Raw genomic sequence first — 17407 nt, forward strand, 5'->3', positions numbered from 1 at the left:
CTGTTTTCAATTGCAGCTCAAGTAATTCTTTATTTTGATGGAGAGTGGAAAACTACGGATGATGTTACTCATTTTTCTGTAAAGTCAAACAGATGTTTGAATGTTCCCTGAAATTCACTTATGCCTAATTAGTTGATCTAATCTATTCTGTTACTGATGTTGATAAATCTAGATATGATTTATTTCTTCAAGCCAAGTATATACTCCGAACATAAATGTCAAATTTTCTTATATAACTGATATAAAAAACGATGTGGATGTGAATTTCTTTTTACATGAACCAGTTTTAGTCCACAACCGCACTCTATTGTGTGTATCCTTATTAGAGAATTCACTACCTAGAAATCCAACAAACCAAACTCAAGAAAGTGTAGTGGTTCCAGAAATTGATGATCTTGACGTATTCCCAAAGCAGTGGGAGGTTGTCTTTGAAACTGAAAATGACATTAAAGATGAACCATGTTTGCGTCTGAATGAGGGGATGATGATTGGATTCCTATTACCCAATTTAGTAGTGCTTCTTGGGTTGCTAGTACCAATCCAAGCAGTGCTTGAGTTCATAGGATTAGGTTCCAACCAAGCTGAAGTGATTAGGTTGCTAGTAACATCAAATGCTCGAAATACATCAAATGCTCGAATTAGGCCATATGCTTGAAATACATCAAATGCTCGAATTAGACTCATAATATTCAGTATTACATAACTAATGCTCGAAATACACCCATAATATTCAGTATTACATAATTAATGATGATAAACCATAAAATAGATTTGTGTGAGGAACAACATGTTACAAAAATAATGTGATTTGTTTCAACATATTACAACTATCATCACATAGCTCTAAAATATTACAAGAATAATACTTCATGGCTCTAAAATTTGGTGGAACAACCTGACTGCCCACTTTTCTCTATAAAATTTCATCTTATCTGATATGCAATTTTCTAGACCAAGTTTAGCAGTCAGGTATTATATATACATTAATACAAAAACACTACAGCCCCACTTATTGTTACTTTTGGTACTTCTAGATGTGGGATTCTACGAAATGTTAAAGTCTCTGTTGTCATGTTAGGATACTTGGAAATTTGAACTAGAGACATTGCTTTATGAAGAAAGAGCGACAATATTTGACACATGGGTATCATGAATTCTGCAAAATTGTCTTCATTGAAAATAGACTGATCGCAATCATAAACGTCAACTCTCCATTCTTTCATTCGTAGAACACACAGTACCCAGTGCTTCAAGTCGAGGTTGAGAGGGAAATAAATGTCATCAACAATGCTCTATGTGAGCATATGTCTTTTTCTTACCCCAGTAGTACTCATAAAATGCCCAATCAAAATCATGGTCTCCTGGCTTATCAACATCAGCATCAGCAGAATCAATAACAAATTTTTTATAGTGTGACTTAAACATAGGGGCGAGATGACAATCTGCTATGGTGAAAATCTTCGTGTACGTCTTAGGGTAGGTGATTGCTCTTTTTCTTAGTAGAGCACATCCGACATTGATCTCAAAATCAGTTAGCCACATAGTTGTCCTCAATATTGTATCAAAGAATTTAAAGTCTACAGTGCCAATACAAAGCTCCAGTTTACATTTACTTTTTTTTCCACAACTCTGTCATCAACTCTTTCTATAGTTTCGGATCAAATTTTTCCAAGGATCGACAATGATTGGATCTTTGACCCTCATTTTTATTCGACCAAGGTCGATGTAGGGACTAAGTAGTACTTTCGACCTCAACCTTTTTATCTTAAAAATTGGACATGAGTTGCATCGTCCAATAGCACCACATCCTTCTCCACCTTCTACTTGTCCTTCTTCTACACCTTGTCTTCCTTCTCATCCACAAACACATCATTCTCCACCTTCTTCTGCACTAATTTCTTCTACACCAACTTCTTCTACACCAACTTCTTCTTCTGCACCACCTTGTCTTCCTTCTTTTCCACAAACACATTATCTTCCACCTTCACCTTCTTCTTATGCATCATCTTCTTATTCTGCACCACCTTCTTATTTTGCACCTTGTCTTCATTCTTCTCAATCTTCTCCACAAACAAATCCTCCTCCACCTTTTGCACATTTTGCATGTCTTCCTTCTTCTCCAAATTATGTACAAACACATCATCATTCTTCTCATTGACCACATTATTTTTTCATTATTCTTCTCCTACACAAGCTCATCCTAAAAAAAAGACAGAATGCTTGAAATACATCAAATTCTCAAAATAGACATACCTCAATATTCTCATTCACTGACACATCATCCTCCACCACATCAATGTCTTTTTCATTCTCCTTCTTCTCCACAAGCTCAACCTAAAATAAGAAAGAATGCTCGAAATACATCAAATGCTCGAAATAGACATACATCAATATTCTCATTCACTAGCACATCATCCTCCACCACATCAATGTCTTTTTCATTCTCCTTCTCCTCCACAAGCTCATCCTAAAAAAAAGAAAAAATGTTCGAAATACATCAAATGCTCGAAATACATCAAATGCTCCAAATACATTAAATGCTCGAAATAGACCTACCTTAATATTCTCATTCACAAGCACATCATCCTCCACCACGTCAATGTCTTTTTTATTCTTCTTCTCCTCCACAAGCTCATCCTAAAAAAAAGACAAAATGCTCGAAATACATCAAATGCTTGAAATAGACATACCTCAATATTCTCATTCACCAGCACATCATCCTCCACCACATACTTATTTAACTTCTCCTCCATAAGCCCATCAATGTCTTTTTCATTCTTCTTCTCCTTCACAAGCCCATCCTAAAAAAAAGACAAAATGATTGAAATTACATCAATTGCTCAAAATAGACCAAATGCTCAAAATAGACACACCTCATTCTTCTGCTTGTCTTCCTTTTGCACCAGCACATCCTCATTCTTCTTCTCCACAAGACCATCCTAAAAAAAGACCAAATGCTCGCATTACATCAAATGCTCGAAATACATTAAATGATCGAATTAGACATACCTCAATATTATCATTCACCAGGTCCTCAATCAACACATTCACTTTCTCAAAATTTTCTCATTCATTTCCTCCAAATCTTTCTCATCGTTGTCTTCTCATTCACCTTCTCCAAATCTTTCTCATTCATCTCCTCCAAATCTTCCTCATCCTGGTCTTCCTCATTCACCTTCTCCAAATCTTCCTCATTCATCTCCTCCAAATCTTCCTCATCCTTGTCTTCCTCATTCACCTTCTTTTTCTCCACAAGCACATCCACATATTCCTCATTCAATCTTCTCATTCTTTGTTCCTCCCCTAGTGTGGCTGATAATATGTCAAATTGTTCTTGTAGTTGGTTTAACATATCTTTTATGAGATTTATTTCAGTTCTCATTTCAGTTTTTAGTTCATTTAGTTCCTTCGTTAGTTGATCCAATCTACATCTATCCTAGGGAGTTGTTGCTGTTGGAGTCATTTGAGGGTCATCATCATCATGGGGATCTATTGATGCTGAAGTCATTTGAGAGGAATTATCATCTTTTCTACTCGTGGCGCTCTTGACAGAATAAGAGTTGTTGGGGGTAGGGATGCGGGTTCTTCTACTCATGGAAGGTTTGGCAAGAACATATTGAGTAATTTGTCTTTTCTTCCTCATATCAGGTTTAGAAGGAACTACATCTTCAATATCTCCAAATTTCCTTTTTCTGCAATCAAGTTCAAAAAAACAATCATAAAAATTACCTCTCATATCTTCAAAGTCATCCCAGCATATAAGATCTTCTCGTCTTCAAACAATTCCATCTTCTTGACAATTTTTCCTTGTAGGGCAGTGTGAAGATTAGAGGTAGTGCTCTTCCTGTTGAATTTGTATTGTACTATCTTTAGGCAGATAGAATCATGTGCTTGAAGCATCATATTCCTTGCAAGTTTAGGACAAACGTTTTGATAACCTCATAGGTCCACACTTGTAAGGCTAGTGCGAACCCATATACGGTATAAGAAATATCAACATTCTTGTCTTTGTTCTTCTTCCCCATTATTTTCTTCAGATATAGCGACCTGTAGTGTTCCAGATCGTTGTTCAAACCCTTTATGGTTACTCTAAAGGACAACTTTCCCCATGGAAATTGGAGGAAAGTGTCAATGTCCTCGACCTTGTTGAGGAGTTTGATATTTATTATCCTCTTTGGGTCAAGGGCGAAGAGATATTGACAAACCAGGTATACCAACCCCAATTTCTATGCATCTTCTTTATTAGAGCAGGACACAAATTTTGAGTGAAGGTCTCTTGTTCTAACAATCATGTTACTTTTAAAATATTTGACAACCAAAGGCGGACATTCTTCAACTTGATTGAAAATGGTTTTCACCGTAGGGAATCTCCCAAAATTGAGGCCCGTGACCAACACAAACTTCTTCATCTCGAAGAACAACTCCTCTCCATTCACGAGGAACTTCATCTCCAAAGAATTTGAGCTGCTCTTCCTGGGGAGCATTTGATGTATTATCGTTCCTGAAAAATGCAGTAACGTGGGTCTTTTGAATAAGAATTGGAATTGTGTTTGTTCTACCCTTTCCATTAGATTCATTGTAGCAAACTTGGTGGAAATGTTTGAGATATTATTTTTCCATGAGACCCTACCAGCAAACTCAAGAATTATGGTGGACTCCATCTACAAAAAAATGAACAATATTGGAGTAAGCAATTCCAGAACATTATAATTACCTAAACTATAGAACGTAACAACTCAAGTAAGCAACATCAAAGAATACACGAGGAAAGCAACATATAAGTACAATGCTCGTGAAATAACAATTCACGGTTATTAAAAACCCTAAACCATGCATGTATGCAGAATAAGAACACTGATATAATACTAGTGAGTGAAGAACATTAGATAGCAACATCATATACACACATAATCCCTAAAAGCTATATAAACTCTAAAAGCTACATAAACCCTAAAAGTTAAGGATTATACATCAATATCCATCAATATAAACCGTAGAATAATGAGAACATTACAGATTAAACCTAAACCCTAAACTCACCTGAATATATGATCGAAGAGACGAACGACGAACGATGATGATAGTTGATCGATGATGTTGAACGAAGTTGAATGATGATGAGAGTTGTAAATACAAAGATGAAAGTTGGAGATTTGTGAATGGAAAGTAAAAGAGTCGAGAATCGAAAAAGGAAAGAGTTTTTTTAAAATGAGGGGGCAAATATAGTATATATACGATGAAAGACGCGAAATATCACTCTCTCACTTTCATCTAAATAGCGTGAGTTCAAAGACTCGATTTAGATGAAAATGAGATAGTGGTATTTCACGTAAATGAGCGATAAAGTGAACGCGCGAGGGACAATACAGATATTTCACAGAGAAAAAAAACTATTTTTGCAAAGTTTATCAGGCGGGTCTTTTTTTGGATTTAGACTCTAAGGGCCAATATTTCATCCAATTTCCCAAATGAAGTGAAGTGGTTCTAAAGAAATTGATCACTCACAACTTTATTTTTATTGAGTCCTTTTATGGGACCCATTTTAAAAATAAAATATTTTTTAAAGTATTTTTTCTTATATATAAGTGTCTTAATTAAATTTGAAAATAATAATTATAGATAGTTTTAATACTTATTATAGATAATTTAAAATTAAAAAATACACAAACAAAACATATTTATTTTCAAATATTATTTTAAGTCTCAAATAAAGATAATTAATATGTATACAAGCTCAATAAAAAATAGTATTGTTTAAGATAATTAATACACTAAAGTAATTAAATAAACTAGATTTTGTTAAAAATATCAAAAATCTCATATTTCATCTAAGAATACCTTAAATTGGGTGCAAAACATGATTTTAGGGAACCAATAAATCTCACTAAATATATAATCATTCATGTCTATAGAAGGTAAATTATCATTTTCCTTTTCTATTTATTTTTAAATTTGAAACCCATCAACATTCAATTTATGTAATAGATTGAAACAAATTGTAAACTCATACCATAAAATCAAAATTAACATTTTTAACTTTAGAGTGGATATTCTTTTGTTGGTAATTGACAACTTTTTTCATTCTATGCAATTTCAAACTTTTGTTTTATAAAAAAATGATCAATTGAATCTAATAGTTAAATGTTTTTTTTAATTATTGGGGGCAAAATACGATAATGTTAGGGATAAAGACAAATGAAAGGAAATATATCCAACTATTACTTAAAACTACATTACGGAAAGTTGATGCATTATCGATCGATAACAAAGGAAGATCAATCATATAATTAAAAACAATCTTCTTAACTCCATTACCTACATCAAAATTAACACATAGTTAGTTGCCTTGGAATGTGTTGGATCTCTTTTACAAAATTAGACATTTAATGGTTATTTTGGGAGGAGAAGATTGTGGTTCTTTCTCATTATTGTTGTTGTTTTCTTTCCTTAATTTCTTCCCTTTGTCCTTTCAATTATTGTTGTTTTGTTTGGTTAGATTTAAGCACTATGTTTCTTGTGATGAACTTAACCTTAAAAATTAAAGGAAGGAGCCCATGCCAGTATGCAAGAAGGGTTGTTTTGTATTCTTGTATAAAATGTTAAATAGGTCCCTATGGCTTCAATATAATTTAGAAATAAGTTAAATCAAAAGTAACTCTAAAATTCTTGAGAATACAAGTGTATAAAATTATACATAGATATGCTAGATGATTGATGATATAATCTCAATCTCAATAAGACTTTTCTAACCAAACAACCATAAAGAGTGTTAAAATATGAAAAATATGCTGATATTTTTGTTTTTATAATGAAAATAGTTGTTATAATAAATCATCATCTATCTATTATTGCTGTAGACTTTTTTTAACATCTACAATATATTTTTTATGGTAAAAAAACTCAATTTTTATAAGTGGAAATGATTCAGTTGAGAATGAGAAATTAACATATTTTTAATATTTATCCAGAAGTTTTCGCAAGATTCATTTAATTACTGTACATAATAAGATATAGATCACGACTTTGATAAAGAGTTAGATTTCTCTGGCAGGTTATTTTATTTAAAAATTTTTCAAGAATTTATAAGGAGGATAATCTAATTACTAATTTGTATTGTATTTTAATTTACTAATTTGTGGGGATTTATTTTATAAAAAAAAATTGTTGTTGAACAGGATTTTGATTGAAATATGAAATTTTAGTAAAAAATAAAAAATTATGCAACTTTGGTGACCAACTTTTAGTTTGTCAATAATTTGGTGGCCCTAAATTGTTCTTTAATTTGTTTGGGAATAAAAATATTTATTAAGCATTTAGTTATTTTAATTTATAAGTTTTTTTTTCATGTGATTTTCGGTACATTTTAAATATTTTTATGATGCATTAACTCAGTATTATGAGTTCAGGTTAGATATTCATTTTTTTACTTCCTAAATATATATATATATATATACTTCCACAATTGTGTATGGATCGAAATGGGATGATCGGATTTCGACCTGAATCCAAAGTTAGAGGACTTTAACACGTTTCTTGTTCGGTTCAGGTCTGATTTTTTCGTTTTCGTTAAAATGTAATTAAAATTTAAGAAAATTTTATAATCTCAGTAGATTTATAACTGTTTTTAAATCAATTCAAAAGTTTGCATTATACTTTTCATTAGTAAACACAATTTGTAATTTTATTTGAATATGAATTTGTAAGATTGAAATTTTTAAATAGTTCATAGCTTGTATATATATATTTTTATGATACTATTATATAAAAAATAACAGCATTAGTAAAATAAATTCCTTACCAAACTAAAATAATATATGGTTTTCAACTTTGAAATCTGTACACTTGACTGACATATTACTTTGTTAATGGTTAATTTTCACTATTTGACCATTAATGTAAAAACGAATTATAATTAATTTATAATAATTTTTAAGTTAAAATAATAGACTCAATTTCAAAGTATAGATCTATTTCAACAAGATATATATTTAATCTATTTTCATTGTGTGATTGGTAACATTTAACACAAAATAATTTAATTAGAAAAATACTATAAGAAAAAAATTAAACATTGTTAATTCAATTTTTTTTACTTAATTTCGATCCAAGCATAACTTAATTTAAATTTTCTTCTTATTTATTTTTTTTTGTCGGTTTTAACCTAATCTAAAAAAAAATGGGTGAGAATAATAATTTGTAATTTTCTTAACAAAATTTTTCAATTTATAAAATATTGATTGTTATAATTTTGTAAGAACACTAAAATTATCAACTAACTACATTTAATGCACATAAACATTATTAAATATAGTAAGAAAAGAAATAGAAGAAATATGATAAAATTGTATTTTTTTTTTCAAAACCTGAAAGATAAAAATTAATACAATAATAAAAATAGTTAAAAAATTATTTGGCGTTTGTAACAAGTGGACGGTGGATCTTCAACTACCATTACAAATGGCGTAAGGTTGCGCCACATGTAATTAGTTCTCTGCTTCTTTAATGGAATCAATAAATTTTAAACCGAGGCAAATAGGTAATTAAATAGATATATGATGGCATTTTCCATGACATGCTAATGTGGGCCATGCACAGTGGGGCCGATGTGCCAATATTTGAAAAACTTTTTTAATTTTGTTTGAACTAAAATAAATTTACACATATTTGTTTTATGAAAAATTTATTTGTCCACTAAAAAATTGTTCATAAATTTATATATTTGTTATACATATATTATAAAATATAATATAATTATAAATTTTACTAATATATATATAATATATATATATATTTTCAAATTTACACTTTTTAACTCTTATATTATTTTCTTTTAAGTAAAAAAAATTATTTAATAAAGGGAACAATTGTTTTATTAAGATTATAGAGTTTTGATAATTTTTCTAATATAAAATGTTTTATTTTTTATTATATAAATTTCGAATTTATGTTATATTTTGTTCACTAATGATAATGTTTAATTTGATCCAATTTTTTGTCTCCAATTTTTATAATTTTAAAAATATTTTTATTTATTAGTTTATTATTTATACTTTCAATTGTTTTTGCTATTGTTTTATCATTATTACTATTATTAATATTTATATATATAATTATTAATTATCATTATTGTTTCTAAAGGCTATATTTTTTATTGATTCATAATATTTGATATAATTTAATTTTACATTAATTTGTTGGGTTTGTTCCGCTATATTTAAAATAAAAAATAAAAAATATGTAATTTTTTTAACTTTGTAAATATGATTTTTTATAAAAAAAAATATGAACACTTTTTTATTTTATATTATGAGAACTCTTATATTATATAATAAAAAAGAAAACAAAAAAGAAAAGGGATTGAAGTTGAATTTAATTAGTTCGAATAAAATTTGACGTCCGCAACTTTCTCTCTCTATCTCTCATTGATTTTCTCTCTCTACTTTTCAATACAGTGAAAAGAGGGAAATGCTCTCCCTCTCTATTTGTGACACGAAGATACACTGATATGCCAGTTTTGGACTTCAAACGACGATAACCAGTGGAAACAGCTCAGATTAATTGCAATTTGCCGATATGTATAGTTGCTTTCCAATGTCCAGCAGCAGCAGCAGCTTTAGACCGTAAAATAAAGAAGAAAAGCTCAGACATTCAATGTGAATTGAAGGAGAATAAGACTTGTACTCTTAGATTTTCTTCAAATTTATGTTTTCTATCGCTATTCGATCGCTCCTCGCATGTAACTTGCATAGCTGATCAACTCCTTACTCAAGTAAGTTTTCTGTATTCATATCTCTATTCTCATATTACGCACTTTCGTTTTTCCATTTCAAGTTTCTCGCTATTTTCACTACTTGAGAGCCTATCGATCAACATCTAGGGTTCCGCATTAGTTTAAGCACGGTTTTGTTTTGTGTAACTCAGATATTTCGCCTAAATTAACGATTTTTACTTGTATATCTCTTCATGTTGTAGAATGCAGAGTTGAAAGATTATTTGACCAAATCTGAATATACGGTGATTGGATTCATGAGGAGACAGACAGGGGAAAGGTTTGATTTTAAGCAGTGGTATAGAAGTTGTAGAACATTCAGGACAAAAGTCGATTAATAATCTTTTTTTTCTTTGTTGTAATAATTTAGTTAAATTTTGTAGCACCAAGTGATGAATTTATGACATTCATGTTCTGCTTGCAAGAGTAATTATTGTGTGTAAATTTTGCTTTGGAAAATATGGTGCCTTCAGGGCCTCCTGCTCCTGTTGGTGGTCCACAGTCTGTTCCTCCCTCCCTTTTGCGATCAAATTCTGGTCTCATGGGTTCTCAAGGGGGTTCTCAAGCAGCTTTCCCATCGCTTGTATCTTCTCGTTCTTTGTTTAATAATGTTAATTTGATGGGCAATGTGTCCAACGTCTCGTCTCTTCTTCAGCAGTCTTTTGCTAATGCGGTTCCAGATTCTGGAATCTCTGGGTTGGAAAGCAGTCAGAGAGGAATTATGGATACCGAAGCTGAGACTGATCCACTTTCAAGTGTTGGGAATGGAGTTGGATTTAACCCTGGATCGACAGGTCAAATTCAAGGACACCAGTTTTCCAACCCTTCTGGCAATCACATAATGCCGGATCAACCACAAGCTCAACAGCCAGACCTGCAGACCTTTCAGCATAATCAACCACAAATACAGCAGCAACAACAATATCAACAAATTCGGAGAGGGTTAGGTGTACAAGGGCCGCTGAAGTTGGAATCTCAGGTGATAAATGATCAACAGGCTCAGCTTCCACAACAATTGCACACTGTAAGGACTCTTGGTCCTGTTAAACTAGAACCTCAACAGGTCCAGGCGATGAGAGGCTTTAGTTCAGTAAAGATGGAGCCCCAGCATTCAGATCAGCCACTGTTTCTGCATCAACAACAGCAACAACAACTTCTCCACATGTCTCGACAGTCTCCCCAGGTAAATGTTGCTGCTGCTCAGATTTTGCACCAGCAGAGACTCTTGCAAATGCAACAACAGCAACAACAGCTAGCTATAAAGGGTATTACCATGCAAAGACCCCCTATACAACCTCCTCAGTTTCAGCCGCAAAACATGCCTTTGAGGTCCCAGTCCAAGCCATCTTATGAACCTGGGATGTGTGCCAAGCGGTTGACACATTTCATGTATCAACAACAACGCAAACCTGAGGTAACATGATTTATCAACTAACCCAGTTATCTTTAGACATGGATTGTCAACCATTGTGTACATTGGTAGCTCATTTCTTTTGTGCAGGATAACAACATTGAATTTTGGAGAAAGTTTGTAGCTGAGTACTATACACCTAATGCGAAGAAGAAATGGTGTGTTTCCATGTATGGAAGTGGCCGCCAGACAAATGGAGTTTTCCCTCAGGTTTGTTGCATCTGGGTTGCCACTGAGTTTAGTCTGCTATGGAGACATATAAATCTAGCTAAATGTTATCTTGCAGCACTTGTTCTATCTTTGACTGGTCAATTCATATAATTTTCTCTTCAAATATTATATTTCTTAAAGTTGTGTCTTTATTTAAGATTTACATAGACCTTCTAGTTCAAAGTTTGCAGGTCTTCTAAAACCTTCTTCTCATGCTGCAGGACATATGGCATTGCGAAATATGCAAACGCAAACCTGGACGGGGATTCGGTAGGTTTACATACCTATTACCAAAGATTTTCTAATGGCCTTTAACTTACTGTTTTCCCTTCATATGTGTTTTATGTTAGTTTGCGATTTAGGGATATTAAGGATAGGCGTAGGAATTGCCCGAATCCATGGAAGAGAAGCCAGAGAAGAATTTCATTCAGCACTTAATTGCATGATTTCTAGGCTATTTGTATACTTCATCTCATATTATTTACAATGATTCCATTTACTTCTCTTCCTCTATATATGCACATTTTAGGAAAGTTCATATGTATATTTGCCCTTTTATCTTAGTAGGGGTGTTTGTGGTTCTGTTTGGTTCAATTTTGTAAGTAACACAATTATCCAAAAAAAAATTATACAACTTTAATATCTGCATCTCCGGCCTTAAATCCAAGCGGATCGGATTAATTGGATATAGGGTCGGATTATCGGTTCATCTGTTGATTGGATGTCCCACTCCCACCTGTTGAGTTGTACTTTGGTAGAATATGTATGTAATATTATTGTCACGGGCAGAAATTATGCTTCTTATAGTGCTAATTATGGATTCATTTACTAATACCAAACTTCCATGTATTCTCCAGAGGCTACTGCAGAGGTTCTCCCAAGGCTTTTCAAAATCAAGTATGAAAGTGGAACACTAGAAGAACTTCTTTATGTCGATATGCCTCAGGAATATCAGAATTCATCTGGTCAAATTGTACTGGAATATGCAAAAGCAGTACAGGAAAGTGTTTTTGAGCAACTTCATGTTGTCCGAGATGGCCAACTTCGCATAGTTTTCTCTCCAGAGCTAAAGGTTGCCCATGAATGATATGATGATATCTTTATTTTCTTTTGTTCCCCTTTTCTGTATTCACATCTTTCCACAAGCAATTAAGTGTCATCTTCTTGACCCATCATCATGCCTTCTAAGTTGCATCAGTACTTATCTGTTTATTCCGTCACATTCTCCAGATATGCTCTTGGGAGTTTTGTGCCCGGCGACATGAAGAGCTGATTCCTAGGAAACTTCTAATTCCTCAGGTTACTGAGTTAAATGTACATTTATAGTAATAGATCTTCTTTATCTTATAGATAATACATATATTTATCCATGCTTCACATAAAACTTCTTTAATTATACTCAATGTTTGTAGCTGTTCTTTTCTTTATAGATTTATGATCAGCTATAGTTCTCACTAGTCTTATTCACTAACCATTAGTTAATATCTTTGTCTATTTGACCAAATAGACATACATAGCTTCTTACTTGTCATAATCTAATAATCTATAAATCTTTAACATAAAATGAAATGGATACTGGTTGAAAGAAAAGAATCACTAATATCTGAATCTCTTTCTCTTTAATCTTGTAATTACATGTTCCTCTTGTCTTTTTGGTGGGGGGACTTTGGATTCACCCCAAACCCAATTCTCTCAAAAATCACATTTATTAAAGGATATACTTTTTTCAAAGTCTAATTTGCTTTATTATGAAATTAATGGCCCTAAAGCACCTTTTCAAGCCTAAACCCAAATCCAATAATCCCTTGCAATGAAATTGAGTTATTTTCTTTTTTTGTCTCTTGTTGAATTCTTTAGGTGTTATACTTGCTAAATCAATATACTTTAATGACGCATCCCTTGATCCAATAAAATGAAAAGCTCCTACATGAACCATCAAATACTGCAGACTTTAATTTATAGATAATATTAATTCTATAGATTGTACTATACAGGTAAGTCAACTTGGAGCTGCTGCTCAAAAATATCAGGTTGCAGCCCAAAATGCAGCATCAAACTTGTCAGTTCCGGAGCTACAAAGTAACTGCAACATGTATGTAGTCTACCATCTTCTTCTATTCTCCCAAGCATGAATCAGGAGAAGTAGATTGTCCAACAATGCACGGAATACATTATTAGTTGTAGTCAAATGAGTATGCTTAACACAACACACTAATGCCTTAGTCTTGTTTGTTTGGGATGAGCCAATTCTTTATTTAACTTATGAAATCATATCCTTCTTAGAGCCTACTAGTTCTATCAGAGTGTATTTTGGCCTTCCCTATCTTCCTAATGAATCTTTCTAAATAATGCAAAACAATTTCTTCACCCCATTAGAGCCATCATAAATCATTCAAAGAGCTATTTGTAGTTAAATTACTTTGATGCTACTTTTGTTCATAGCTGAATTGGAATCGGAATCGGAATCAGGGGGGCAAATTCCAATTATGTTGTTTTGTTTAAGGACTTAAAAAGAAGAATTATCATGGAATGTGTATAATTTGTTTATGTGTAATTACACTCTAAATACCTATGAATTCCAGTTTTAGTATACTCTAAACAATTCAAGCCCGTTCTCAAAAAAAAAAAAACAATTCAAGCCAAGATCGTTCTTCCAACTATTTGTTAATTAGCTCAAAATGAGTTTATATGTGCTTAGATGCTTATAGGCAGTTGAAAGAGAAAATTAAAAAAGTAAGAAATAGATGAAGAAAATCAAATAAATCTCTTATGAATTACAATTCAATTATTAATCCCAACATAGGAATAGAATTGAAATTGAAATTATAATTTCAATTTCACTCATCCTTTGTTGATATTGATTGAAAACATTGGAGAAGTACAGAACTGTTATCTGTATTACAATGAACTGTGATTATAGTGAAATGAATATGCATACAAAAATTAAATAAGGAAAGAAATTGGGTGGAGTTCTTTTCAATCTCTTACAACTATATTCCATTCCTGTTTTTATGAACTACATTCTATGGAGAAATATCTATTCTGGTTGATATCGATTTGTTCCAACTATTTGTTATTACATCCTTTTTTGATGGTCTTTTACAGAGAATGATGATTTTTTGTGTCAATTTCATTCTCATAATGTCTAGAATGTCTGATTGTTTCTCTATAGGTTTGTTACATCAGCTCGTCAGTTGGCAAAAGCATTGGAGGTTCCTCTAGTTAATGACCTAGGATATACAAAAAGATATGTGCGGTGTCTCCAGGTAATTTAGCTACCTATTTTGTTGTTTATGGCTCCTTTCTAATAACTAGCCTCTTCTCTGCCCCAGCTTATTACTGTAGAAAACCTTGAGAACATAGAATAACATGTATTGTCTGTATTTTTATTTTTACATATCCATTATGATACTGGAATCTTAGAGTTCTGATTATGCTCAATCTGCTTGTCAGATCTTTCTCCTGGTAAATTTAGTTCAGGGTGGCTCATGATAGCTTCATGATTTCACATGAGGCTGAGCTTCTTCTAATGGGTGAACTGTGCACATGAATTTCAGATTGTTTGAACTACCTAAATAATGTGATATCCCATATTGGTCTGTTTTGGTATGCATTATTTTTGTTTGGATTATGATCCGGAAAATCTACATTTGTTATATGTGCAAAAATAATTTGAATCATGATCCGAAAAAATATCTATATCTAATGAAGCAGAAAAATCACAATATAATCTGGATCATGATAGAAAGCAAAAATCAAACTTTAATCTGATCCAGGACAATCTTTTACCGAACAAAAAAAATATCACTTCCAATTTTAGTTTAGACGATTTTTATGGTACATAATTGTGACAAAATTACAGTTTCCAAATATGCTCATTATTAGATATCATGACGTGTTGGCTTTTGCACTTATTACAGATATCTGAAGTGGTTAACAGTATGAAGGATTTGATTGACTATAGCCGAGAAACACAGATTGGACCTATTGGTTAGTTCTACTTCAGTCACCACTGCTATAATTATTTAAAACTTATTCTCTCAGTGGTTGACTTTGAACCAGTTTCGACATGATAGCACCTTATAGTGTTCAATTAAATGCACTTTTTAAGAATTTGTATTTAGCTTAGTGACATTATTTTAATAGAAGTTTTCTTTGTCAGAGTGCTTGGCTAAGTTTCCGAGGAAGAGTAGTAGTACTAGTACATCAGTAGGGCTCCATAGTCATAGTCAAGCTCAAAATAAAGAGGAAGAGTTACAACAGACACAACAACAGCAACCTGTATCTAAAAATGCTAATAATGGAACAAGCATAATCCAAGTTGCTTCAAACGGTTCTTCATCCTCCAGCACAATCGCAGGCCTCCTCCATCACAATTCAACGACAAAACATCAAAACCCAATCAGTAATTCAAACGGCTCCATCCCCTATGGAGCCAATGCAGGCTCCGCCAATATCTCAAACCAATCGCCTGCTGTATCAGGCGATTCCATCATGAACGAATCTCAGAGCTCTGTGGAGAAAATATTTCACGACATGATGATGTCTTCTCAGATTGGGAACAACGGTGGTGGTAATAATAACAGTTTAATGCCGAAAGGAAGTGGTAGGGGTGGTGGAATCCGGGGGAGAGTAGGGGCGATGTCCATGACTCGAGATCAAAGTCAGCAACAGGCTTTTGGTGACCAAATATTTAACGGAATTGGGTCACTTAATGGGTTTGGAAACCATCAATTTGATTGGAAGTCTTCATAATAATAATCAGGATTAGAATGATAATGAAAAAAAAGAGGTTTAAGTGTTGAATTAAATTATCTTTATATCCTCAGTTATGCCAGTTTATGATAATTAATATAATAATAAAAGTTAGTGATGAGAAGGCCAGGCCATATGTTAGTGTATATATACTATTTGGTTGGATTGGGAAAGGAATATGTTGTACAACTTCTTTAGGATTTATGAGAATCTGGGTTATAAATGGTTAAGGTTTTTGTTTTGTTTTCAAATTATCTTCTCCTTAATTCTTTTTTCAGGCTTAACTTGGCCTGTTTTTGACTTATTGTTGTACAATGAAATTAGGGCTAAATTTGGACTTTGAGATGAAATAATCCATAATATATGGTTGAGACTAGATTGATTTGTTTGACTTGAAGTTATCTTGAAATAGTTGCATGTTTATTATTTTATTTAAAAAAAATATATTTTTGGGAAGATGTTTTATATTATTTAATATTTAGATCTATTTTAGGTTTTTTAGATTTTTTTTAAATTTTTATTTTTTTGTTTGTTTGTTAATTATTTATTTTAAATAGATTAATTGAGTATATAAATGTTCATGAAAACAGTATAAAAAATGGTATAACCTTTTGATTTTTCTCTCAGGTTTCAACATTCTTACCTAGTTACATTAATAGCCAATTTTGGAAATAATTTTCTGATTTATTTTTCTAAAAACTTTTTGGATTTTAGATTAGAATTTATATTAGAAAATAATAAATTTAAAGGAATTGTGTTTTTATTTCTAAATGCAATTTTATTTGAACCCATAGATATTTACAAAATTATATAATATATTTTCAAATAATTTTTTTTCTTACATAAATTCACATTCAAACACAATATGACCTATTATTTTGTCTTAGGAGTTATGAGTTGAGAGTTGCACGTTTGAATTAAGCAATTGAGTTACATTCCTTGTTTGAATACAGAAGTTTGTTTAAAGACGACTAATTATATATGAATCAATCTTACTTTTCAAGTATTAGATCCAAGCAATAAAAGATTCAAATAATTAATATGTTTTTTTTTTTAAAATTAATTTTCATTATATTTAAATAAGAATTATATATGAGAAATCAATTAGTAAATAATACAAGATAAGCGTATACAACATTAAAATCAATAATTAATAATCTAGATATTAAATTGCATAAACAATTTACAAAAATAAAATTTCCATTATTAGAAATGATCAAATTGTTGATGATTCCTTCAAAGACGAATTTATTTGAATTTTT

General features: G+C 31.7%; 2 protein-coding genes across 2 annotated transcripts; one reads left to right on the forward strand and one right to left on the reverse strand.

The window, feature by feature from the left end:
- Window positions 1-1916: 1916 nt before the first annotated feature.
- LOC124909918 (ring-infected erythrocyte surface antigen-like) lies at window positions 1917-3382 on the reverse strand. Its single transcript, XM_047450547.1, has 5 exons — window positions 3113-3382; window positions 2874-2939; window positions 2691-2786; window positions 2254-2334; window positions 1917-2147 (listed from the first exon to the last, which is right to left on the reverse strand). The coding sequence occupies exons 1-5, from the start codon at window positions 3380-3382 to the stop codon at window positions 1917-1919; spliced, it is 744 nt and encodes a 247-aa protein (XP_047306503.1).
- A 6073-nt stretch (window positions 3383-9455) lies between these two features.
- Window positions 9456-16396, forward strand: LOC124945383 (transcriptional corepressor SEUSS-like). Its single transcript, XM_047485810.1, has 10 exons — window positions 9456-9769; window positions 9973-11183; window positions 11271-11390; window positions 11612-11660; window positions 12248-12462; window positions 12621-12689; window positions 13385-13482; window positions 14563-14656; window positions 15311-15380; window positions 15553-16396. The coding sequence occupies exons 2-10, from the start codon at window positions 10230-10232 to the stop codon at window positions 16143-16145; spliced, it is 2262 nt and encodes a 753-aa protein (XP_047341766.1). The 5' UTR covers window positions 9456-9769; window positions 9973-10229; the 3' UTR covers window positions 16146-16396.
- The last annotated feature ends 1011 nt before the right edge of the window (window positions 16397-17407 follow it).

Source organism: Impatiens glandulifera, chromosome 7 (assembly GCF_907164915.1).
Source record: "Impatiens glandulifera chromosome 7, dImpGla2.1, whole genome shotgun sequence".
NCBI lineage: Eukaryota > Viridiplantae > Streptophyta > Magnoliopsida > Ericales > Balsaminaceae > Impatiens > Impatiens glandulifera.

Bases quoted from the DNA above. Each gene is read 5' to 3' on its own strand.
- LOC124945383 (XM_047485810.1), top strand. From the start codon at position 10,230: ATGGTGCCTTCAGGGCCTCCTGCTCCTGTTGGTGGTCCACAGTCTGTT. The intron at 12,463-12,620 runs GTTGCCCATGAA...CACATTCTCCAG, and splicing joins TTTTCTCTCCAGAGCTAAAG to ATATGCTCTTGGGAGTTTTG. The intron at 15,381-15,552 runs GTTAGTTCTACT...TTTCTTTGTCAG, and splicing joins AACACAGATTGGACCTATTG to AGTGCTTGGCTAAGTTTCCG.
- LOC124909918 (XM_047450547.1), bottom strand. From the start codon at position 3,382: ATGAGAACTGAAATAAATCTCATAAAAGATATGTTAAACCAACTACAA. The intron at 2,940-3,112 runs GTGAATGAGAAG...GTCTTTTTTTAG, and splicing joins ATGAGAAAGATTTGGAGAAG to GATGGTCTTGTGGAGAAGAA. The intron at 2,335-2,690 runs GTATGTCTATTT...TTCTTATTTTAG, and splicing joins TGGTGAATGAGAATATTGAG to GTTGAGCTTGTGGAGAAGAA.